This window comes from Muscardinus avellanarius, assembly GCF_963383645.1.
Source record: "Muscardinus avellanarius genome assembly, chromosome: 5".
NCBI lineage: Eukaryota > Metazoa > Chordata > Mammalia > Rodentia > Gliridae > Muscardinus > Muscardinus avellanarius.
Window position 1 is genome coordinate 47,575,608 of NC_137790.1, and position 18,064 is coordinate 47,593,671.

The 18,064-nt window shown below is 39.3% G+C and overlaps 1 protein-coding gene across 1 annotated transcript in view; it reads right to left on the reverse strand.

Annotated features, from left to right (window-relative positions):
- Positions 1-15,346: 15,346 nt before the first annotated feature.
- Positions 15,347-18,064, reverse strand: part of GABRR3 (gamma-aminobutyric acid type A receptor subunit rho3) — a gene marked incomplete at its 3' end in the record, with an annotated part of 43,402 nt that continues 40,684 nt past the window's right edge. Inside the window, exon 8 of the mRNA XM_080696340.1 lies at positions 15,347-15,649. Within this exon, the coding sequence (XP_080552466.1) occupies positions 15,347-15,649 (303 nt within the window). The remainder of the gene's footprint in view (positions 15,650-18,064) is intronic.

Below are 18,064 nucleotides of genomic sequence, written 5' to 3' on the forward strand. Positions count from 1 at the left end.
ATAAACTCCACAGGAGATCATTTGGTGGACCAACCACATTTTGAGCTTCTAACCCCTTTCCTTTGCCTTATGTATTTTCTTGCTTCTATTTAATTTTATATTTATAAATCATTACAAATTAGCTTAATATTTATGTTTAAAAATCATTATAAATTAGCCTAGTATTCACAAATCTTCTTTCTCTTATGTCTACTTGAACTGCACATTTATTTAAAAACTATTCACTAGGTCCTATGGATCCTTTTCCATTGATTCATGTTTTAATTTAAATATGACCTCACCCAAGGCACAGCCTAATTAACAAAACATAATGTGATTGCTCTAAAATTTTATTTGGTGTGTGGGTTTGGGTTTATAGCACTTCTTTAACATGCAAAACACTTGAAACTCCCACATCAATGTTCTCTGATGAAGAAAGACAAGAAATGAATGTGAGTATAAACCCTTCCTTTCTTAGGAGGCTCCTTTGAATTAGCTAATTTTGTAAACATTGGAACTAATATGTCGTGTGTGTGTGTGTGTGTGTGTGTGTGTGTGTGTGTGTGTGTGTGTGGTACTGGGGATGGAACCCAGGAGCATTCTACCTCCAAGCTATACTCCCAGCCCCATTTTTTTATTCTTTATTTTGAAATAGGGTTTCACTGAGTTGCAAAGGGCCTCACTAAGTAGCAAAGGCTGTTCTCCCTGTTGGGGTGAGTTCTCAGCTCAGGAACTTGGGGTCTGCTGGGTCCTTGGCTAACGTGACAGAAAAGAATTTCAGCACATGCCAGTTAGAGACATAGAAAGAGGTTTATTTGGAGAAAAGGCAAGGGAATACACATTCAAGAGAGAATGCAGGCCCCTCAAGATGAGGAAGGCATATTGGGGAGTTCAGGGTTCTCTTCTTATAGGGGACTTTTGTGAGAGGTGGGCTAGAGACGGTATGTGAGGATGACTTCGGTCCGGTAGTCCCAAGGCGGTTTATGGTGGGCAGGTGGTCTGGCAGCCTTAGGGTGGATGAGCTCAGTCCAGTAGTCCAAGGTGCTTCCTGATGGTCTGTGGTCTGGTCAATCTTATAGTGTATGATCTTGGGTTGATTGGGGTCCTCATTAATTGATTGATGGATAATTTAGGATATTCTAAATTATAGGTTTTCTCGGAAATATTGTTAACTCTAAGATCTACAGTTTCCCAAGAATTTATGGGAGAGTCAGGCCTGGGAAAGAGAACTGGTTTGTGGACTAGAGGCTGAAGCATTTCAGCTCCAGGGTTCTTATATTAAAGTTATACTTTTACTTTTCCTTCCTGTCTGTCTCCTTTCTACCTACTTATTTCTTCTATCCTACATCACCCCAACAAACAGCAATCCTCCTGTCTCAGCCTCCCAAATGCTGGGATTACAAACATGCACTACCATGCCCGGCTCCAAATATGTAACTTTTAAAAGACTTGGAATTTTATGTTAAACTTTATAAATTTTTGTTTTTCCAGCAGCATGTTTTTGTAGAAAGCCTTTGAAGTTTCTTGTAAAAAGTATATTTCTATAATGAATTGCACTGATCCGAGGATTGAAAATGCTATCATATTCTTTTTATTTTTTATTTTTTCTATTGGTGATTGAACCCAGGGGCATTCTACGTCCTAGCTACATCACTAGTGCTATTTCTTCCTTCCTTCCTTCCTTCCCTCCTTCCTTCCTTCCTTCCTTCCCTCCTTCCTTCCTTCCTTCCTTCCTCTCTCTCTCTCTTTTCTTCCTTTCTTTCTTTCTTTCTTTCTTTCTTTCTTTCTTTCTTTCTTTCTTTCTTTCTTTCTTTTTTGGTGGTACTGGGGTTCCTGGAAACCCTTCTACCTCTGGGCTACACTCCCAGACCTATTTTTATACTTTTTTATTTGGAAACAGGGTCTCTTAAGCCAGTGCGACTGGCTTCAAACCTGCGCGATCCTCCTGTCTCGGCCTCTCAAGCACGGGGATTACAAGTGTGCACCACCATGCCCGGCTATTCTTTATTTATTTTGAACCAGGGTCTAATGCCCTTGTGGAGGGCCTCACAAGTAGTTAAGGCTGGCCATGAACCTGTGATTCTCCTGTTTCAGCCTCCCAAGCACTGGGATTACAAGTGTGCGCCACCATGCCTGACTCTATCACATACATCCTTTAAATGACTTAACTGATAATAAAACTTAGTTCAATCCTCTTTCCTAAAACAAATTATCAATATATTGAAAAGACAATATTACAACTTTTTCTCAACTTTGTGAAATATTTTATTTATACTTGGTCCAAAAAAAATTAAGATGCAACAGGAAGGTGAAACGAGTCCCTGTGTCCCTGGAAAGTAGCTAGAGGTCAACCCCCACACCATTTGTTTTCTGAGAAATGACCACCCTGTCCTTGTATTTTCTCAGATCTATCTTTACCCTTTCTTAAAGAATATGATGACTCACTATCTTTCCTCTCTCTCTCTCTCTCTCTCTCTCTCTCTCTCTCTCTCTCTCTCTCCTTCTCTTCTCTCTCTCTTTTTGTGGCACTGGGGTTAGAACCCAGGTGCTTTTCTAACTCTGGGCTACACCCTCAGCTATTTTTTTACTTTATTTGGAAACAGGATCTCACTAAGTTGCTGAGAGCCTCACTAAGTAGCTGAGGCTGGCTTTGAACCTGTGAGATCCTCCTGTCTCAGCCTCCCAAGCATGGGGATTACAAGGGTGTGCTACCACGCCCGGCTCTTTTCTGTCTCTTTGAAACTTTTGTATCCCCTCCTTTATCCCCAGAGGTTCCTTAATATATGTCCTTCCTATTACAATAGCCCAAAATAAAATCATTTACTATAATTATCAATATGTTTTGTCTTTTACAGTTTCTTTGAAAGAGAGAAGAATCTGTAAATTCTTTGCTAAATCCGGGGGAATAAAATTGCAACAGGAAAGTGATAGAACTTAGAAATTAAGCAGATAGTTATGGAATGAGAGTGTTTTGAATCAATGCTTACAGGAAAGAAGAGGTGGCTCGATTCCATAAACGAGGCAGTTGGAATGTAACTTTGACTGCTTTGGCTAAGGTCCTGCCAGAAAATAACAGCTGCCTCATGTACAGAAGTTTAGTTGAAATAATACAATCTTCTTGCTTCTCTGGGAGCACTCTTAGATCTCATGGAATTTTAACCTTAATAACCACTATAAAATTAGGCATCATTTATTTATTCATTAACTTCCATGTTAAAATATTATATGCAAATAGGCTATATGTGGATGCTTCTGTGTGTGTGTGAAATGAAAGAAATGTGTTTGAGATTTAGTTTTATTTTTCCCTTTAACAATTTTTTAATTATTTTTATACTTTTATTGGTGCATTATAGTCTAACATCATAATATAGTTCACAGCAATGGTGACATACTTGCACATAGCACTTAGTGAGCTTTCCCTCAGCTCCCTCTTTGTTCTTCCCCTCCCCATGCAGGTATTGAGATTGACATTAGTATTCTCACATATGTGTAAAATGTCAATGGAAATGCTTTCTGTTACAGTTTGGGGGAGAACTGTTTCTGGGGACTTCTGTTAGGCTCCTGGAAACTGTTCCCGTAGCCGTGGGTCCTTTTCCTGAACTAGGATAAATATACACTAGTGTGAACTCTTGCTGAACACTTAAATGAGTTTATTATATACAAAGATAGAAATATAAAAGACATTTACAGCCCTATACTATCCCAGGATAGTATAGGGGAGTGGCCCAAAACTAAGTCACCTATGATTCCTGGATACAGAGTATTTTATAACCAGTCTTTTGACCCAACTAGATCCGTCCCTTCTGGGGCCAGTCTTTTGATGTGAGGGATTCCTTCCTGTAGGTCTGTCCTGTCTCTGGTACAGACCCCACGCCTTTTGTTTTACCCCAAAATGTGTTAATTGATCAGATTCTGGTATCTCTTGAAGGCTAATGGCATCTTCCCATGATTATCAAAGTCTGGGATCTCCTGAAAAAGGCCCTGGAACTGACTATCTCTGTTGTCTTGCTAATCATCCTTAGTGCCTGGAATTCTGCAGCCCTTTACTTGAAGCTCCTGGCTTTTTTTTTTTTTAAACTACCAAAGATATATTTTGAAAATTGAAAATATTTCCCAATAGTGGTACATTAATACATTTTGAAGCCTTTTCCCAATACTGGTACACTTTCTTTATTGACTCTCCTCCCTCTCCCCCAACCCGTGTGTGTGTGTGTGTGTGTGTGTGTGTGTGATTTAAACAGGCTTATGAATGGGACAAGTAAGAAAACAGATTATTATTCATGAAGACTAACCTACCTGCAAGGATTGAGACAATGTGGTCATAGCCAGGTTTAATGGTGCATACCTGTAATCTCAGGACTTGAGAGGTTGAGTCAAGAGAACCATAGGCTTGGGCTCAGCAACTTAGCAAGAACCCTCAGCAATTTAATGTGCCTCTGTTTCAATATAAAAAAGAAAAAAGGCTAGGAATGTATCTCAGAGGTAAAATGAATGCCTCTTGGTTCAAGTCTATGTGCCCCCTCCCCCATAAAAACAATGTAGTCACAAATTATGACTTTCTGGCAACTCATATGCAAGTATTTCCAATTCCACTTCCTCTCCCATTGATAAAGGCAGCAAAGACTTGTGGTGGCAGTAGCAGTCATGGGAGGAAGCAAAAGGATTTAATATTTGCATTTGGTACAATACCCAGACTTTCATTGTAATACTCAGATGTTATTCAGGCTTATTCCCATTTTATGAAAAAATAAGCAGGGTTGGGTGGAAAGAATGCCAGCTCCACTCAGGGGTAATAGTGAACAAAAAAAAAGGTTTCTTCCTATAGTAATTTATATTCCAGAACTTCTGGACAGACAGATGAGAGTCTGATGTGTACCAGTATTGGGAAGAGGTTTCAAAATGTATTAATGTACCAGTATTGAGAAAGATTTCCAATTTTAAAAATATATCTGTGATAGTAAAGAAACCCAGGAGTGTCAGGAAAAAGGGTCTTCTTACATTTCTAAAGAGAAGTAAAGAAAGCCAGGAGTGCCAGGGAAAAGGGCCTCTTTATATTTCTAAAAGGAGACAAACTTCCTCAAGGATGGGAGGAAATCCCAGATCCAGGATAAGAAACTTAACACATTTTGGGAGTATAACAAAAAGTGTGGGGTCTGTGCCGGGAGACAGAGCTCCACCCGCCTCAGAGCGTATACCTGGGTGAGGGCAGCATACCTACATATCAAAGGACCTACTGCAGACTTGGTCCGGAAAAGAACACTCAGAATGCAGGGACTTTTGGTGAATTCGCTCGAATCCCCCCCCCCCCATTCAGAAATGGCACGGGGCTTTAACTGTCTTCTGTATTTCTATCTTTTACATAAACTTCTTTAAATCTTCAGCAAGAGTCTGGGCTGATGTGTAATTACCATTAGCTCAGGACAAGAACCTGTGGTTTTTCTATTTTTCGTTTTTTGGGGGTTTTGTTGTGGTTTGAAGGAAATTGTGTTCGGAACCCTAACAGGGGTCCTTGGGGACAGTTTCCCCAAAACCATATTCTCCCAATCTGTATCATGATGTGACAACTTCTTTTTTTTTTCTTTCTCTCTCTCTCCCTCTCTCTCTCTCTCTCTCTCTCTCTCTCTCTCTCTCTCTCTCTCTCTCTCTCTCTCTCTTTCTTTCTTTTTTTTTTTTTTGCGGTACTGGGGATGGTACCCAGGGGCATTCTACCTCTGAGCTACACCCCAAGCCCTATTTTTTTTTATTTTTTATTTTGAAACAAGTTCTCACTAATTTGCAGAAGACCTCACTAAGTGAAACGGGGGTTTCTTGAGAGGAAACCCAGCATTTCCTCGAGATGAAATGGAGTTCTCTAAGAAGGAACTCGACGTTTCCTTACCGGGTTCTTGTCTACGGTGAGCGAAGAATGACACCCACCCGCAGACCTCAGGAAGGGGGGGTAGAAGGTTTATTGAAAGCAGCAGGGAATAGAGGAGAGTGGCTGAACACCCCAAAGGGGCTGGAACTCTGGGTCCAGCAGCTGCCTTCAGGACAATACTTGAGAGTAGCCCAAGCCGAATTGCCTTCAGGTGCAGGCTGCTTTCTTCCAGAGTCAGCGCCATCTGCCAGAAGGTAATAGAGAAAAGTGGCCAAACACTCCAAAGGGACTCGGGTCTCTGTTGTCCAGTAGCTGTCTTCAGGTCACTACCCGAGTGTCACCCGAGCCAAGTGCTGTCAATTACAAACTACTTTCTCCCAGAGTCCACACGATCTTCCAGAAAAGAGGTGCAGGTCACCCCTAGGGCCCTGGTCAGCCTTGATGTCCAGCAGAGGCCTTCAGGTCACTACTCAAGAGTCGCCCGAGCCATGTGCCCTCAGATGCACTCTGCCTTATCTCAGGGCCAACACGACCTCCAAGAGAAAGAGAAAAAAGCTCCCCAAAAGGGGAGGGGTTCCCAGAGCGGATAACCGTCCTGCTGGGGGGAATAAGGCTTTGCTGATGACTGCAGATCCTCTTTGGTTGTGGTGACTTTGGGATTCCAAAGAGAATTCTGGGAAGTAGCTCTCAGAATTTGCATAGGATATTTGCAAGTCCTTGAAGAATCTCCTTTCAGTGAAGTGTCATTAGTAAATCAGATGGCTTTTGTGAAGTTCTGGTCCTTTTTATCTCTGAGCCTTTGGAATTTCAGGTATTTGTCGCCCCTCAGGAAACTCAGGAAACTCAGGAAATTAGCTTTTTCTACTGAGGCCTTTTCCCTATCTGCCTATTGCCTTCTACCTCCTCATAAGTCGCTGAGGCTGTCTGCGAACCGCAGTCCTCCTGTAGCAGCTGCTCAAATGCTGGGATTACAAACGTACACCATCATGCCTGGCTCAACGGATTCTAATGGCACATGGGGATTCTTATAAAGGAAATAAGTGCAGAAATTTGAATAGGGCAAACATGGCATCTCTTTGTGAAACAATTTACTTCTAAATCATGATCATCTTCTTCTCTTCCTCCTCCTCCTCCTCCTCCTCCTCCTCCTCCTCCTCCTCCTCCTCCTCTCTTCTCCTCCTCCTCCTCATTATATTATTATTATATTATATATTTTATATTTTGTACTGGGAGTTCTACCCAGGAGCATTCTACTTCTAAGCCACCCCCCTACCAGCCATTTTTATTTTTTACTTTGAAACAGGGACTCTAAGTTGCTGAAGCTGGCCTGGAACCTCATGTCTCAGCCTCCTAAGCATTGAAACTCCAGGCATGCATCAACAAGCATGACTTAAATATTCTTGTTACTAATTGCAGTCCAGCATGATAATACACAACAGAAAATAGTGCTAATGTCCCACTGGTAGAAATGGATTAAATAAACTATGATACCTGCTTCAGGAACAACTATGCAGGATTTGAAATTTAGTTTGTAGGAAAGAAGACTTTGAAAGTCATTTGTAACCCAGAGGAAAAAAATATGGCTTCAAATGTCATAATTTGGACACATTTCCTATTGTATGTAAATTCAATGCATGCAAGACCATGTCTATCTTTTGTTACCACATCCTCAACAGAAAGCCCAGGGTTTACTATAAGTGCTTAAATCAGTAAGTAAAAGTATATAAAAAATAGTTCAATTAGAAAAAATATGTTATGCAAAATACCTCAATATGCACTAAAATATTAACTTTAATTCTGGGTAGATTTTATTTACTTTTTTGTTGATTGATATTTTTATTTGTTTTTATTTTTATTAGTGCATTATAGTCATACATCTTAATGGGATAAAAGATGGTGGAGACACACATGTACCATTTCTTCCTTATCAAAACAAAAGCAACAAGAATAAGTTAAAATACAGATTTCAAAGGTTCTCTAGGGCAGTACTTATAAAATAGCGCATTTCTATATTTAGTTTACGAGCTGGCTGTCTTTTTCTTAATCTTAAAAAGCAGCTTATTTCCCCAAATCCTCACATTTTATCCAGGCTTATCCCTCAGTGAACAATCATGTACAGTCTGCTCAGGATTATGATCAGTAAATGAAGTGGATATTGAAATGAAGTAACTATTATATGCTGTTTGTCACTTACACATTTTCCAGGTAACTCTGGTTTCATTCTTCTTGAAATAAAAACCAAACAAGAAATTTTGTGGCTCCCTAGTAAAAGTGAGGCTAACAGGAAGAGCTCTGTCTTCACAAACCACCAATTTGAGTGGAATGAAACTGACTAAAATCCTGGAAACTCATTCTGAATGCTCTAATAATTCTGGGAAGCAGTAAACATATTTTATTTCTCAGTACTAGACATTTATTACTGAGAAATACAATGCCTGTATTTCTTGACATTAGCAGAAGTTGCATTTGATTGGCCAACAATTGTGCATTCATGTTTCTCAGGAGGAAAGTCCAGGGTATGTGCAGTGTGATAGAGACACATTCTTTTAGCTTAGATTGCCAAATGTATCCAGCAATGCATTTGATTTAAAATAGTGAAATGAATGTGCCCAGGGGAAGCATTATATACCTTGAACGTTATAGTTCAAAAAATATGGGAAATAGCAATATCTGAAGAACCAGAGTATTGGAGAAAAGAAACAGTGTAGATGTGTTCTGTTCATTTGTAGATTTATTTCTTTTTCTTCTTTAATTTTTAATTAATTTATTTTTTTGGTGGTACTGGGGTTCCTGGAAACTCTTCTACCTCCGGGCTACACTCCCAGATTTATTTTATAGTTTTTTATTTGAAAACAGTGTCTCTTAAGCCAGAGAGGCTGACTTGGAACCTACGTGATCCCCCTGTCTCCGCCTCCCAAGGGCAGGGATTACAAGTGTGCACCACCACACCCGGCTTAATTTTTAAATTTTGAAACATGGTTTTGCTGAGCCTGACCTTGAGCTAGTGATCCTCCTATTGAGGAGATAGAAAGGAAATAGGCAGATAGGGAAAAGGCCTTGGTAGAAAAGAGTTAATTTCCTGAGTTTCCTGAGGGGTGACAAATGCCTGAAATTCCAAAGGCTCAGGAGATAAGAAGGCCAGAGCTTCACAAAGCCATCCTGAGTTTCCTAATCAACAAACCCACCAGAGCAAGTCTGGCATTCCTGAAAGGAGACCCTTCAAAGAACTTGCAAATGTCCTATGCAAATTCTCCTTGGAATCTCAAAGTCACCCTAACCACAAACGGACTTGCAAGTGGTCAGGCATTGGCCAGTCAGATGGCAAAAGCGGGGACTTTTCTGCTCGGGACCCCCTCCCCTTTTGGGGAGCTGTTCTCTCTCTCTCTCTCTCTCTCGCAGGTCGTGTTGGCCCTGAGAGAAGGCAGAGTGCATCTGAGGGCACGTGGCTCGGGCGACTCTCGAGTAGTGACCTGAAGGCCTCTGCTGGACATCTAGGCTGACCAGGCCCCTAGGGGTGACCTGCACCTCTTTTCTGGCAGATCGCGTGGACTCTGGGAGAAAGTAGTTTGCAACTGATGGGCACTTGGCTCGGGCGACACTCGGGTAGTGACCCTGAAGGCAGCTACTGGACCTCGGAGTTCCGACCACCCTATGGGGTGTTCGGCTACTTTTCTCTGCTCCCTTCTGGCAGATCGTGTGGGCTCCGGAAGAAAGCAGCCTGCACCTGAAGGCAATTCGGCTTGGGCTACTCTCAAGTATTGTCCTGAAGTCAGCTGCTGGACCCAGAGTTCCAGCCCCTTTGGGGGTGTTCAGCCACCCTTGCCCCATTCCCTGCTGCTTTCAATAAACCTTCTACCCCCCTTCCTGAGGTCTGCGGGTGTCATTCTTCGCAGACAAGAACTCGCTGGGGTTTTCTCTCAAGAAACCCCCGTTTCACTATCTCCTCTCTCTCTCCCACCAACATCAATTATATACAGTTTTGTTACAGATTGGGAGACTATGGTTCGGGGAAACTGTTCTCCGGGAACCCCTGCTAGGGTCCCGGACACACTTATCCCCAACCCGTAACAAAACCCAAAACGACCCCAAACAGAAGAAAAACTGTGGATTCTTGTCCTAAGCTAAGAATAAATATTCATCGCTTGGACAGCTACTGAAGACTTAAAGAAGTTTATTAAAAAGATAGAAATATAGAGATAGTTACAGCCCTGTGCTGGAGCGGGGCACAGGGGGGCAATTCAAATGAAAATGCCCAAGAACTCCAGTTTACTGAGTGTCTTTATCCCGCCGCCGAAGTCCCTGGCAGGTCCTTTGATCTGGAGATATGCTACCTTATCTTTAGTTCTGGCTCTGCTGTCTCCAGGCGGATTTGCCCCGGAAGGGGGAGGGGGGCTTCCCCCTCACCATCCCCGAACACCTTTTGTTTTATCCCCCAAGATGTGTGAACTTGTTTATCCAGGATCTGGGATTTCCTCCCATCTCTGGCTCTAGCTTTATTTCCTTTAAAATGTAAATTACAAGTCCCTCCTTTCTGTTAGCCCTGGCTTTCTTAATATAAAAGATATATTTTTTAAAATTGGACATCTTTCCCAATACTGATACATTAATAAATTTTAAAACCTCTTCCCAAAACAAGTACAAGTTTGCCAAAATCCAAAACATAACTTAGCACTCTAAATAATAGCAACAAATTTCCAACTACCTAGGATAATAATCTGTGAAAACATAATTCTACAAAATCACTATTCTTATTAAATCAAATTTAAAAGCCATTAAATAAATAGTTTTACATTTTTATTTACAGACTATATACTGCTGAGTGGAAAAGGGTTTAAATAAATTTTGTCAGCTCAATTTTGGACAATATCCTAGGAAAATATAATTCTTGAGCAGTTTTGAAAGAATTGGGACTTCCAGGAAGATGGTGACCGAGAAAAGCGGGGCTTAAGAGCCCCGCTAACAACCAATCTCCATTACCACAAAATCAGCACCTTTCATAGCCAGAAAACACCATCACCAGAGAAACAAAAAAAATCACCAGGCTCCAGAGAGAAAGCGGACTGAGAACAGAGCTCAGAGCCACAGAGGAGATACACCAGCCTCACGCCCAAGGACGTGGCAGCAGCGCTTTACTGCCGGCGGCAGCGGTGAATTCACCAGACGGCTACAGCAAGCCGAAGTGAGCTGCTGCAGAACAGCCAGGTGGGATTTCTCGGCGCAGGGAGCATCTAAAGCTCCCAGTGGCTGAGCTCAGCACACGCTGCAGGGATTCAGAGTGGAATTCAAAACCAAGAAGAAATAAGCCAGCCTCATGGCCGAGGGCGTGACAGCGGCGCCATATTGCCACCGGCGGCAGCAGCAGCGAATTCACCAAGTCCAGTACAGCTACATCTGCGAACTCAAGAACAGTGAGTCAAATTGCGGGCCCCAGAGGAGAAATCCCAGTACTGTACTCCCTGGGACTTGACCCAGTGGGGGAGTGGCAGTGGCAGAGATATCACACCATAGGAGAACGTGCAACCTGGCACCCCCCATAGTTTAAAGCAGTCTCTATCGACTCCCTGGGTCGGAGACTCTGTGATACAACCCAGTAAACGAGTAGTGGGGTCTGAGATACTACAGACTCGAGATTCAGAGCACCTTAAGCGAAGTCATAGTGACCCAAGGGAAGAACCCAGAGAAGGCACAAACTTCCGAAATCATGGGAAAGAGGAATAACACTGGAGCAATGAATGCCCACAACACCACAACATCAGAACCCGATAAAACAGAAAATCAGAGATTTCTAGAAGATCAAATCAGGAAAATAACTGTAGAAATAATAGAGGTGCTTCGAAAAGAGCTCAGAGAGAGCCAAAAAGAGATAAAGGATGCAATTAATGAAGTAAAGGCCTCAATTCAAAGCACAAACAACCGATTAGACCACATGGAGAACAGAATCTCGCTCTTAGAAGATGATCATTCCAAAAATGAACGCATAGTTTCTAATCTAGAAAAAAATATCCGACAGCTGGAATCTGATATTGAAGAAATATGGGCCCATTTTAAGAGATCTAACCTAAGAATAATTGGAATAGAGGAGGGAAAAGAAAGTGAAACCAAAGGGATCAACAATCTCTTCAAGGAAGTAATAGCAGAAAATTTTTCAGACATAGAGCAAGAGGTTGATACACAGGTCCAGGAAACTTATAGAACTCCCTTTAGACAGAATCGGAGAAGAGGATACCCATGCCACATAATTGTCAAAATGACCAATGTGGAAGCCAAACAGAGAATCTTAAAGGCAACAAAAACAAAGGGCCAAGTGACATTCAGAGGCAAACCAATTAGAATCACTCCAGACTTCCCAAACCAAGTCATAAGAGCCAGAAGGGCTTGGAGTAACATATTCCAAACTCTGAAAGAAAACAACTTCCAGCCAAAAATTTCCTACCCAGCAAAACTTTATATCAAATTAGATGGAAAAATAAGAAGCTTCCATGACAAACAGAAACTGAAGGAATTTATGTCTTCAAAACCAGCGCTAGAGAAAATACTCAAGGAGATTAACTACAAAGAAGAAATAGGTAACACACACCAGAACCAGAGAAACAAGATTCTCCATCCAACAGACAACTAAGATTGGTTATCTGTGGAAATTCATTATTTATGTTAGTCTTTTACCTATCTCTAAATTGTATTGTTTGCCTTTATTGTTGTTAATTTCTAGGATTTCTAGTTGGAATATTAATATACCTTCAGATATAGCATTTGGAAATATTTTATCCCATTCTATTAGTAACTGTTAACTCTGTTTACATTGTCTTTGGATATACAATTTTTTTTATTTTTTAGGGAGTTTGTATACTCTTCTGTTGCCTGTGCCATTGAAATCATATCCAAGAAATCACTGCCAATTTCAATGTTGTGAGGTTTTATGACCCAGACTTTCTTCTAAAAGTTTATAGTCTTAAGCTTTATATTTAGGTCTTTTATCTATTTTGAGTTAATATTTGTATATGGGATTAGGTAAGGGTCCAATTTTATTATTTTCCATGTAAGTATTATGTTTCAACAATATTTAGTTAAAAGATTATTATTTCCACCACCAAATGTTCATGGAAACCTTGTCAAAAATAACTTGACAATATAGGGAAGAATTTAGCTCTAGGCTTGTATTTAACTCCAATGGTTTATATATCTGCCTTTAGAACAGTACTACACTGTTTCAATTATTGTAGCTTTATATGGTTTGAAATCAGAAAATATATATCTTCTAGCTTTGTTCTTTTTCAAGATTGTTTTGGGTATCTAGAATCCATATTCCATATTAGGATAGATTTTTTTCTGAAGAATAAATATATAAATATATGATTGTTTCACCTAAAAAATAGAAAAAAAATTCTCTGGTAAGAAAGAAAGTAAAAAGAAATATTGAAATGTTATTTTTAAGTCATCAAAAGCTTGTTATCAGACAAATGAAACTGTTATGTAAGCTTATCATTTCTAATTTTGGATAAATTGCTATAATACTAGATGTCAACCACTAAGCCAAGCATGGGAAGGAGGGATGGGGAGAGAATGGGGTGGGGATCGGGTGGGGGCTGACTGGGTGATGTGTACATGTATGTCTACAAAAGTTTGTATCCCACTATGATGTATGAATACAGTGCACCAATAAAAAATTTAAAAAAGTATAAAATAAAATAAAATTAATTTTGTTGAAAAAAAAAAGAAAGAATTGGAAAAGTTGTATTAAGAAAATAGAATGAAGTATTCCAAAGTTAGCCTGCCTATGAGGAAATTCATAATGTAGAAAGAATTTTCTTTTTAATCTTGTGCTCCCAGAAGGAAGACAATTTTTTAGAATCCTATGTGATTCACAACATGGAACCCAAATCAATGTTACTGGCAAACGAGTGGTAAGTTATTTAGTCACCTAGCATCAAATAATTATAATCATTTTGGTTTATTTTATGGTGAAATAAAGGGAAGTACACTAAAAGTTATATATCATTACTTTTTTTTCTCTTAATTCAATTCCAGTAATCAAAATAGGAAGGAGAAATTTTTATATTTCTTGTCAAAAGATTTTCTCTAAATCATGTTCTTTTCACAAAATACTCAAAACAGAAGCATGCATACTGCAAAATGAATGCTGACCACTGGAGTTTTTCTACTTAACAAACATTTATTTAATACCCACTTGACCTGATTTACTCGGATCAACCAAAGTAACTAAAGATTATTACAGGACATACAAATTTCATTTAATTTTTTCAATGAATCCAGAAGCATCTTCAGTTTTGTGTACAATGAGAATTCACTTCCCTTTGTGTTCGTGTGTGTGTGTGTGTGTGTGTGTGTGTGTGTGTGCTTGTATGTGTGGTACTAGGGATTGAATCCAGGGGCATTCTACCTCCCAGCTACATCCCCAGTCCTATTTTATTTGGAAACAGAGTCTCCCTAAGTTGCTGAGAGTCTCACTAAATTGTTGAGGCTGGATTCAAACCTGTGACCCTTCTGTCTCAACTGGGATATAGGCATGTGCCACCGTATCCAGCTCATGTTCTTCTTCTTTGGTATCACCTTTTCAGGACTCACACAGCTCAGGGTACATTGGTTTATCAGTCAGGTTACTGTTCCTTTGAGGCTGAGTACTCTGGGATGGACAGAATAGGTTACTTTATGTTTGCCGAATGCAGTGCTTGGCACTTGAAGGTGATCAACAAGCACTTAGTAAAAAAAAGTAATTAACTAATGTAAGGAATTAGCTCCAAAAATCTATACCTCATCTATGAAATACTAGATGCTAGATGCTATTTTTGATTATTGGTGTGCCAATTTAATATTAGGAGTGAAAACTAGTGAGGCTAATAGTGAAAATAGTGAAAAATATCTTCCCCTTGGGGACTCAATAATAAATAAAGTCAGCAATTAAACACCAACTTGCTTGAGGTAGGAGAGGAAGTTTTTCAGACTTTGGGCTGTGTGGATCCTCTTCCCCAGGAGCTTTGTTAGAAGATAATCTGGCACTTGGCTGACACTAAGAAACACATTATCCTTGAATTAATGTCATAGTACAGCTTTATTTTCCAGTTAAATAAAAAGCATTTTTCTTAAGAAATAAGGGTCCAGATGAAGTGGTTACAAAGGCCTTCCCTCTGGAAAGATGTTTTCCCATATGAAGAAATGCCTATGACTCTTATTAATGGGTTCAGATTCTCCTAGGAATCTGAACTCTTTCCTACATGTAAGTCAGTCAGTTTACAAATCTTCTTTAGGTCAAGAGATGGGATTCTCTCCTAGTTTAATCTATACTGTCCAACTCACATTCAAGAGGTTTTTTATTCGAATATTCGGACTCAAATATAAGTTCTTACACATTAGAAATTCCTTTCTGGGCTGAGGATGTAGCTCAGTGCTAGAACTTGACTAGCATGCACAAGGCCCTGGGTTTGATTCCTAGCCTCATACCCACAAACAAACAAAAACAAACAAACAAACAAAACACAAAACAGAAGCTCCTTTTTATACATATACACCCCAGTAAATAAAATTGAATATTATATACACAATGGGAAATAAAATTCTAGAATAGGTATCAATGGCATGGCTATTTTCCAGGATGATTCTACTGATGTTACCTCCCAGGGATTTTCTACTCTTTACTTGAGATGAATCTGGGCTGGGACTGCCTGTAGATCTCCTTCCCACTGAGTCTTCTTCTGAGTGTAAAGACAAGGATGTCTGTTCCATGTCAGTCTCACTGTCATGGTAACAACCATCAAAGGCCATGGCTTGAGCTGCATCAATATTATATATTCCAGAAATCTGTCAAAAAGAATTTTTTAGTAGGTCATGAATATAGTTTTGTGAATAGGAATTACAGTAAAAACGTAAATCAGATTTTGAAAATAGCTTCCATAAATGCTAAGAATGTTTAGCTTGTTATAAAAAATAGAATTTTGGTTTTGCTTTTTTTCTGATGTCTGATTACAAGTTTTTTTTTTTTTTTCTTTTTGCACTGAGCTTGAACCCAGGAGTATTCTACTCCAAGCGATACCTCCAGTCCTTTTTATTTATTTATTTATTTTTGTTTTGAAAAGGGGCTCACTAAATTGCTAAAGCTGGCCTCGAACCTGCAATCCTCCTGTCTTAGCTATTCAAGTACTGGGATTACAGGCATGAACCACCACTCCTGGGCACAAGTCATTTTAATAATAAATGGAACACACTGCCTTACTGATCCTGATTTAGCAAAGAGCTTTATATTTATTCCCACTGAGATAGCTGAACATCATACAAGTAAATATGACACAACTATAATGCCATTGTTTCCAAATTTAGTCCTGGCTTGATAGACCGTTAAGCTGTTATGTTTTCCTTTTTGTTTCTGAGTACTATGAATGGTTTGCTATAAGTTTGTAAGTTGAAGCTGAATATGATTTATCACAACATCAATATCAGCCAACTGGATTTCCTTTTCAACTTATTTTCCTCTTTAGAGAGAACACAGTTGTATGCCAGAGTGGGTTTTGTCCAAAAACTGAGCAGATCATCTGGTGATCCATTTATGCTTAAATTGGGAATGGGATAGGGAATGATATTAGCTACTCTTTTAAAATGCAAATTAGCCAGGCCTTCATATTTTTGCTTAAAAGCACCTATAAATGATGCTAAACAAGCTCAATTAAACAACATGATATTGGCTTGTTTCCTTTCTTTTTAAAAAGCAAATTATCAGTGCTTCCTGGCTGTGCTGCCTGATTGAGTCTAAACTGAATTTTTTTCTTTAAGGTTTTATTCTCCGGAAGATAGTGTTTTTCACTCACACAGAGTAGTGTTGAGGAAGCAGCTATTAGCAATTGCTTTTTGAGAGAACAAAATCATTTTTTGATCTATAGGGAATTGGAAAATGAGCAAATATGGAGAAGCTACTCAGGATGAAATTACTCAGAATTCAAATGGGAGGCTGCCAACTAAATTTCTGTCAAAATGTATATTTGGTTCACAGCAATTTAAAAACCTAATACGTTACTGAATCTAAAAAACATGAAGACAATTTTGTGTAGTCTATGACCTCACCAAGAATCTGAACTTTGAGTTATGTTGTTCCTTTTTGTCTTGTTTGTAGAAAATCTCCACAATAAAATAAAAATAGACAAAATAAACATGCAATGAGATAAAACTGAACAACTTACTGCGTATAGCCAATAATATTTAAATTTATACTTAATTAGAAAAGGTATAAATAGTCTTGTCAGTGGTTTCCCTAGCACTGCTGAGCTATGCCATGGCATTTTTTATTTGAATAAAAGTATCATTAGTATGTTAACAAAAATCTGCAAACAACAAAAATATCACATTTTATTCATTATCATTATTTAAAATTATCTGTATAACTGATTAAAGTTTATACTCTACAACTTACCAATAGGCAACTATTTTTCACAAGTTTGTGTAAGTCAGTTGTTTAATAGGAACAGTTTTAGGATGGTCTTTAATTTTTAACTCCAGTCCACAAGTGAGTACACAGCTAACATGTATTTTGTCTGAACTATAGATATGATAGTTTTAGACCAAGTTCTAGGTTCTGGAATTAGGAAAGCATTTAGATAAAAGAAAAGAAAAAAAAATCTTACTTTCTCCTTTTTGGTAAGAGTCAAACCTAGGTACAGTTTTTCCATGGCTCTTGATGGTCTCTCAATACTTAGTATCTACAGAATGTGTGGTGTGTGTGTGTGTGTGTGTGTGTGTGTGTGTGTGGTGTGTATGGTGTGTGTGTGTATGTGTGTGTGAGATGGTAGAGGTGGTGGTGGGTTGTTGTGATGGTTGTGCTCATGGGTTGTCATAGTAGTGATGGGTGTGATTGATGGCATTGGTAGTAGGAAAGAAGCTTTGCCTGACTTCACATTTTCATAGGGAGGCTCTCCACTGGCCTAACATTTTAGCATTTCTCCCCATCTCTCAATCCTTTCCCCCTAGGTGTCCAAGGAAAGGAGCTGACATGTATGGCTCAATCCTTTTGTGTTTTTTCTTTGGGATCTTCATGATTATCCAGGCCTGTTTTCTGAAATATGATAAAAGACTGACCTGTCAGAGAGAACCCTAATTATTTAGCTTTTCAAATGGCCAAAAGAGTAAGCACTTTTAATTCAGTTATAAAATAATGAACTTTCTTAGGTCACAGATTTAAGCAATATTAAAAAACTGCATTATCCAAAACAAACATGGTATCTTTATGTT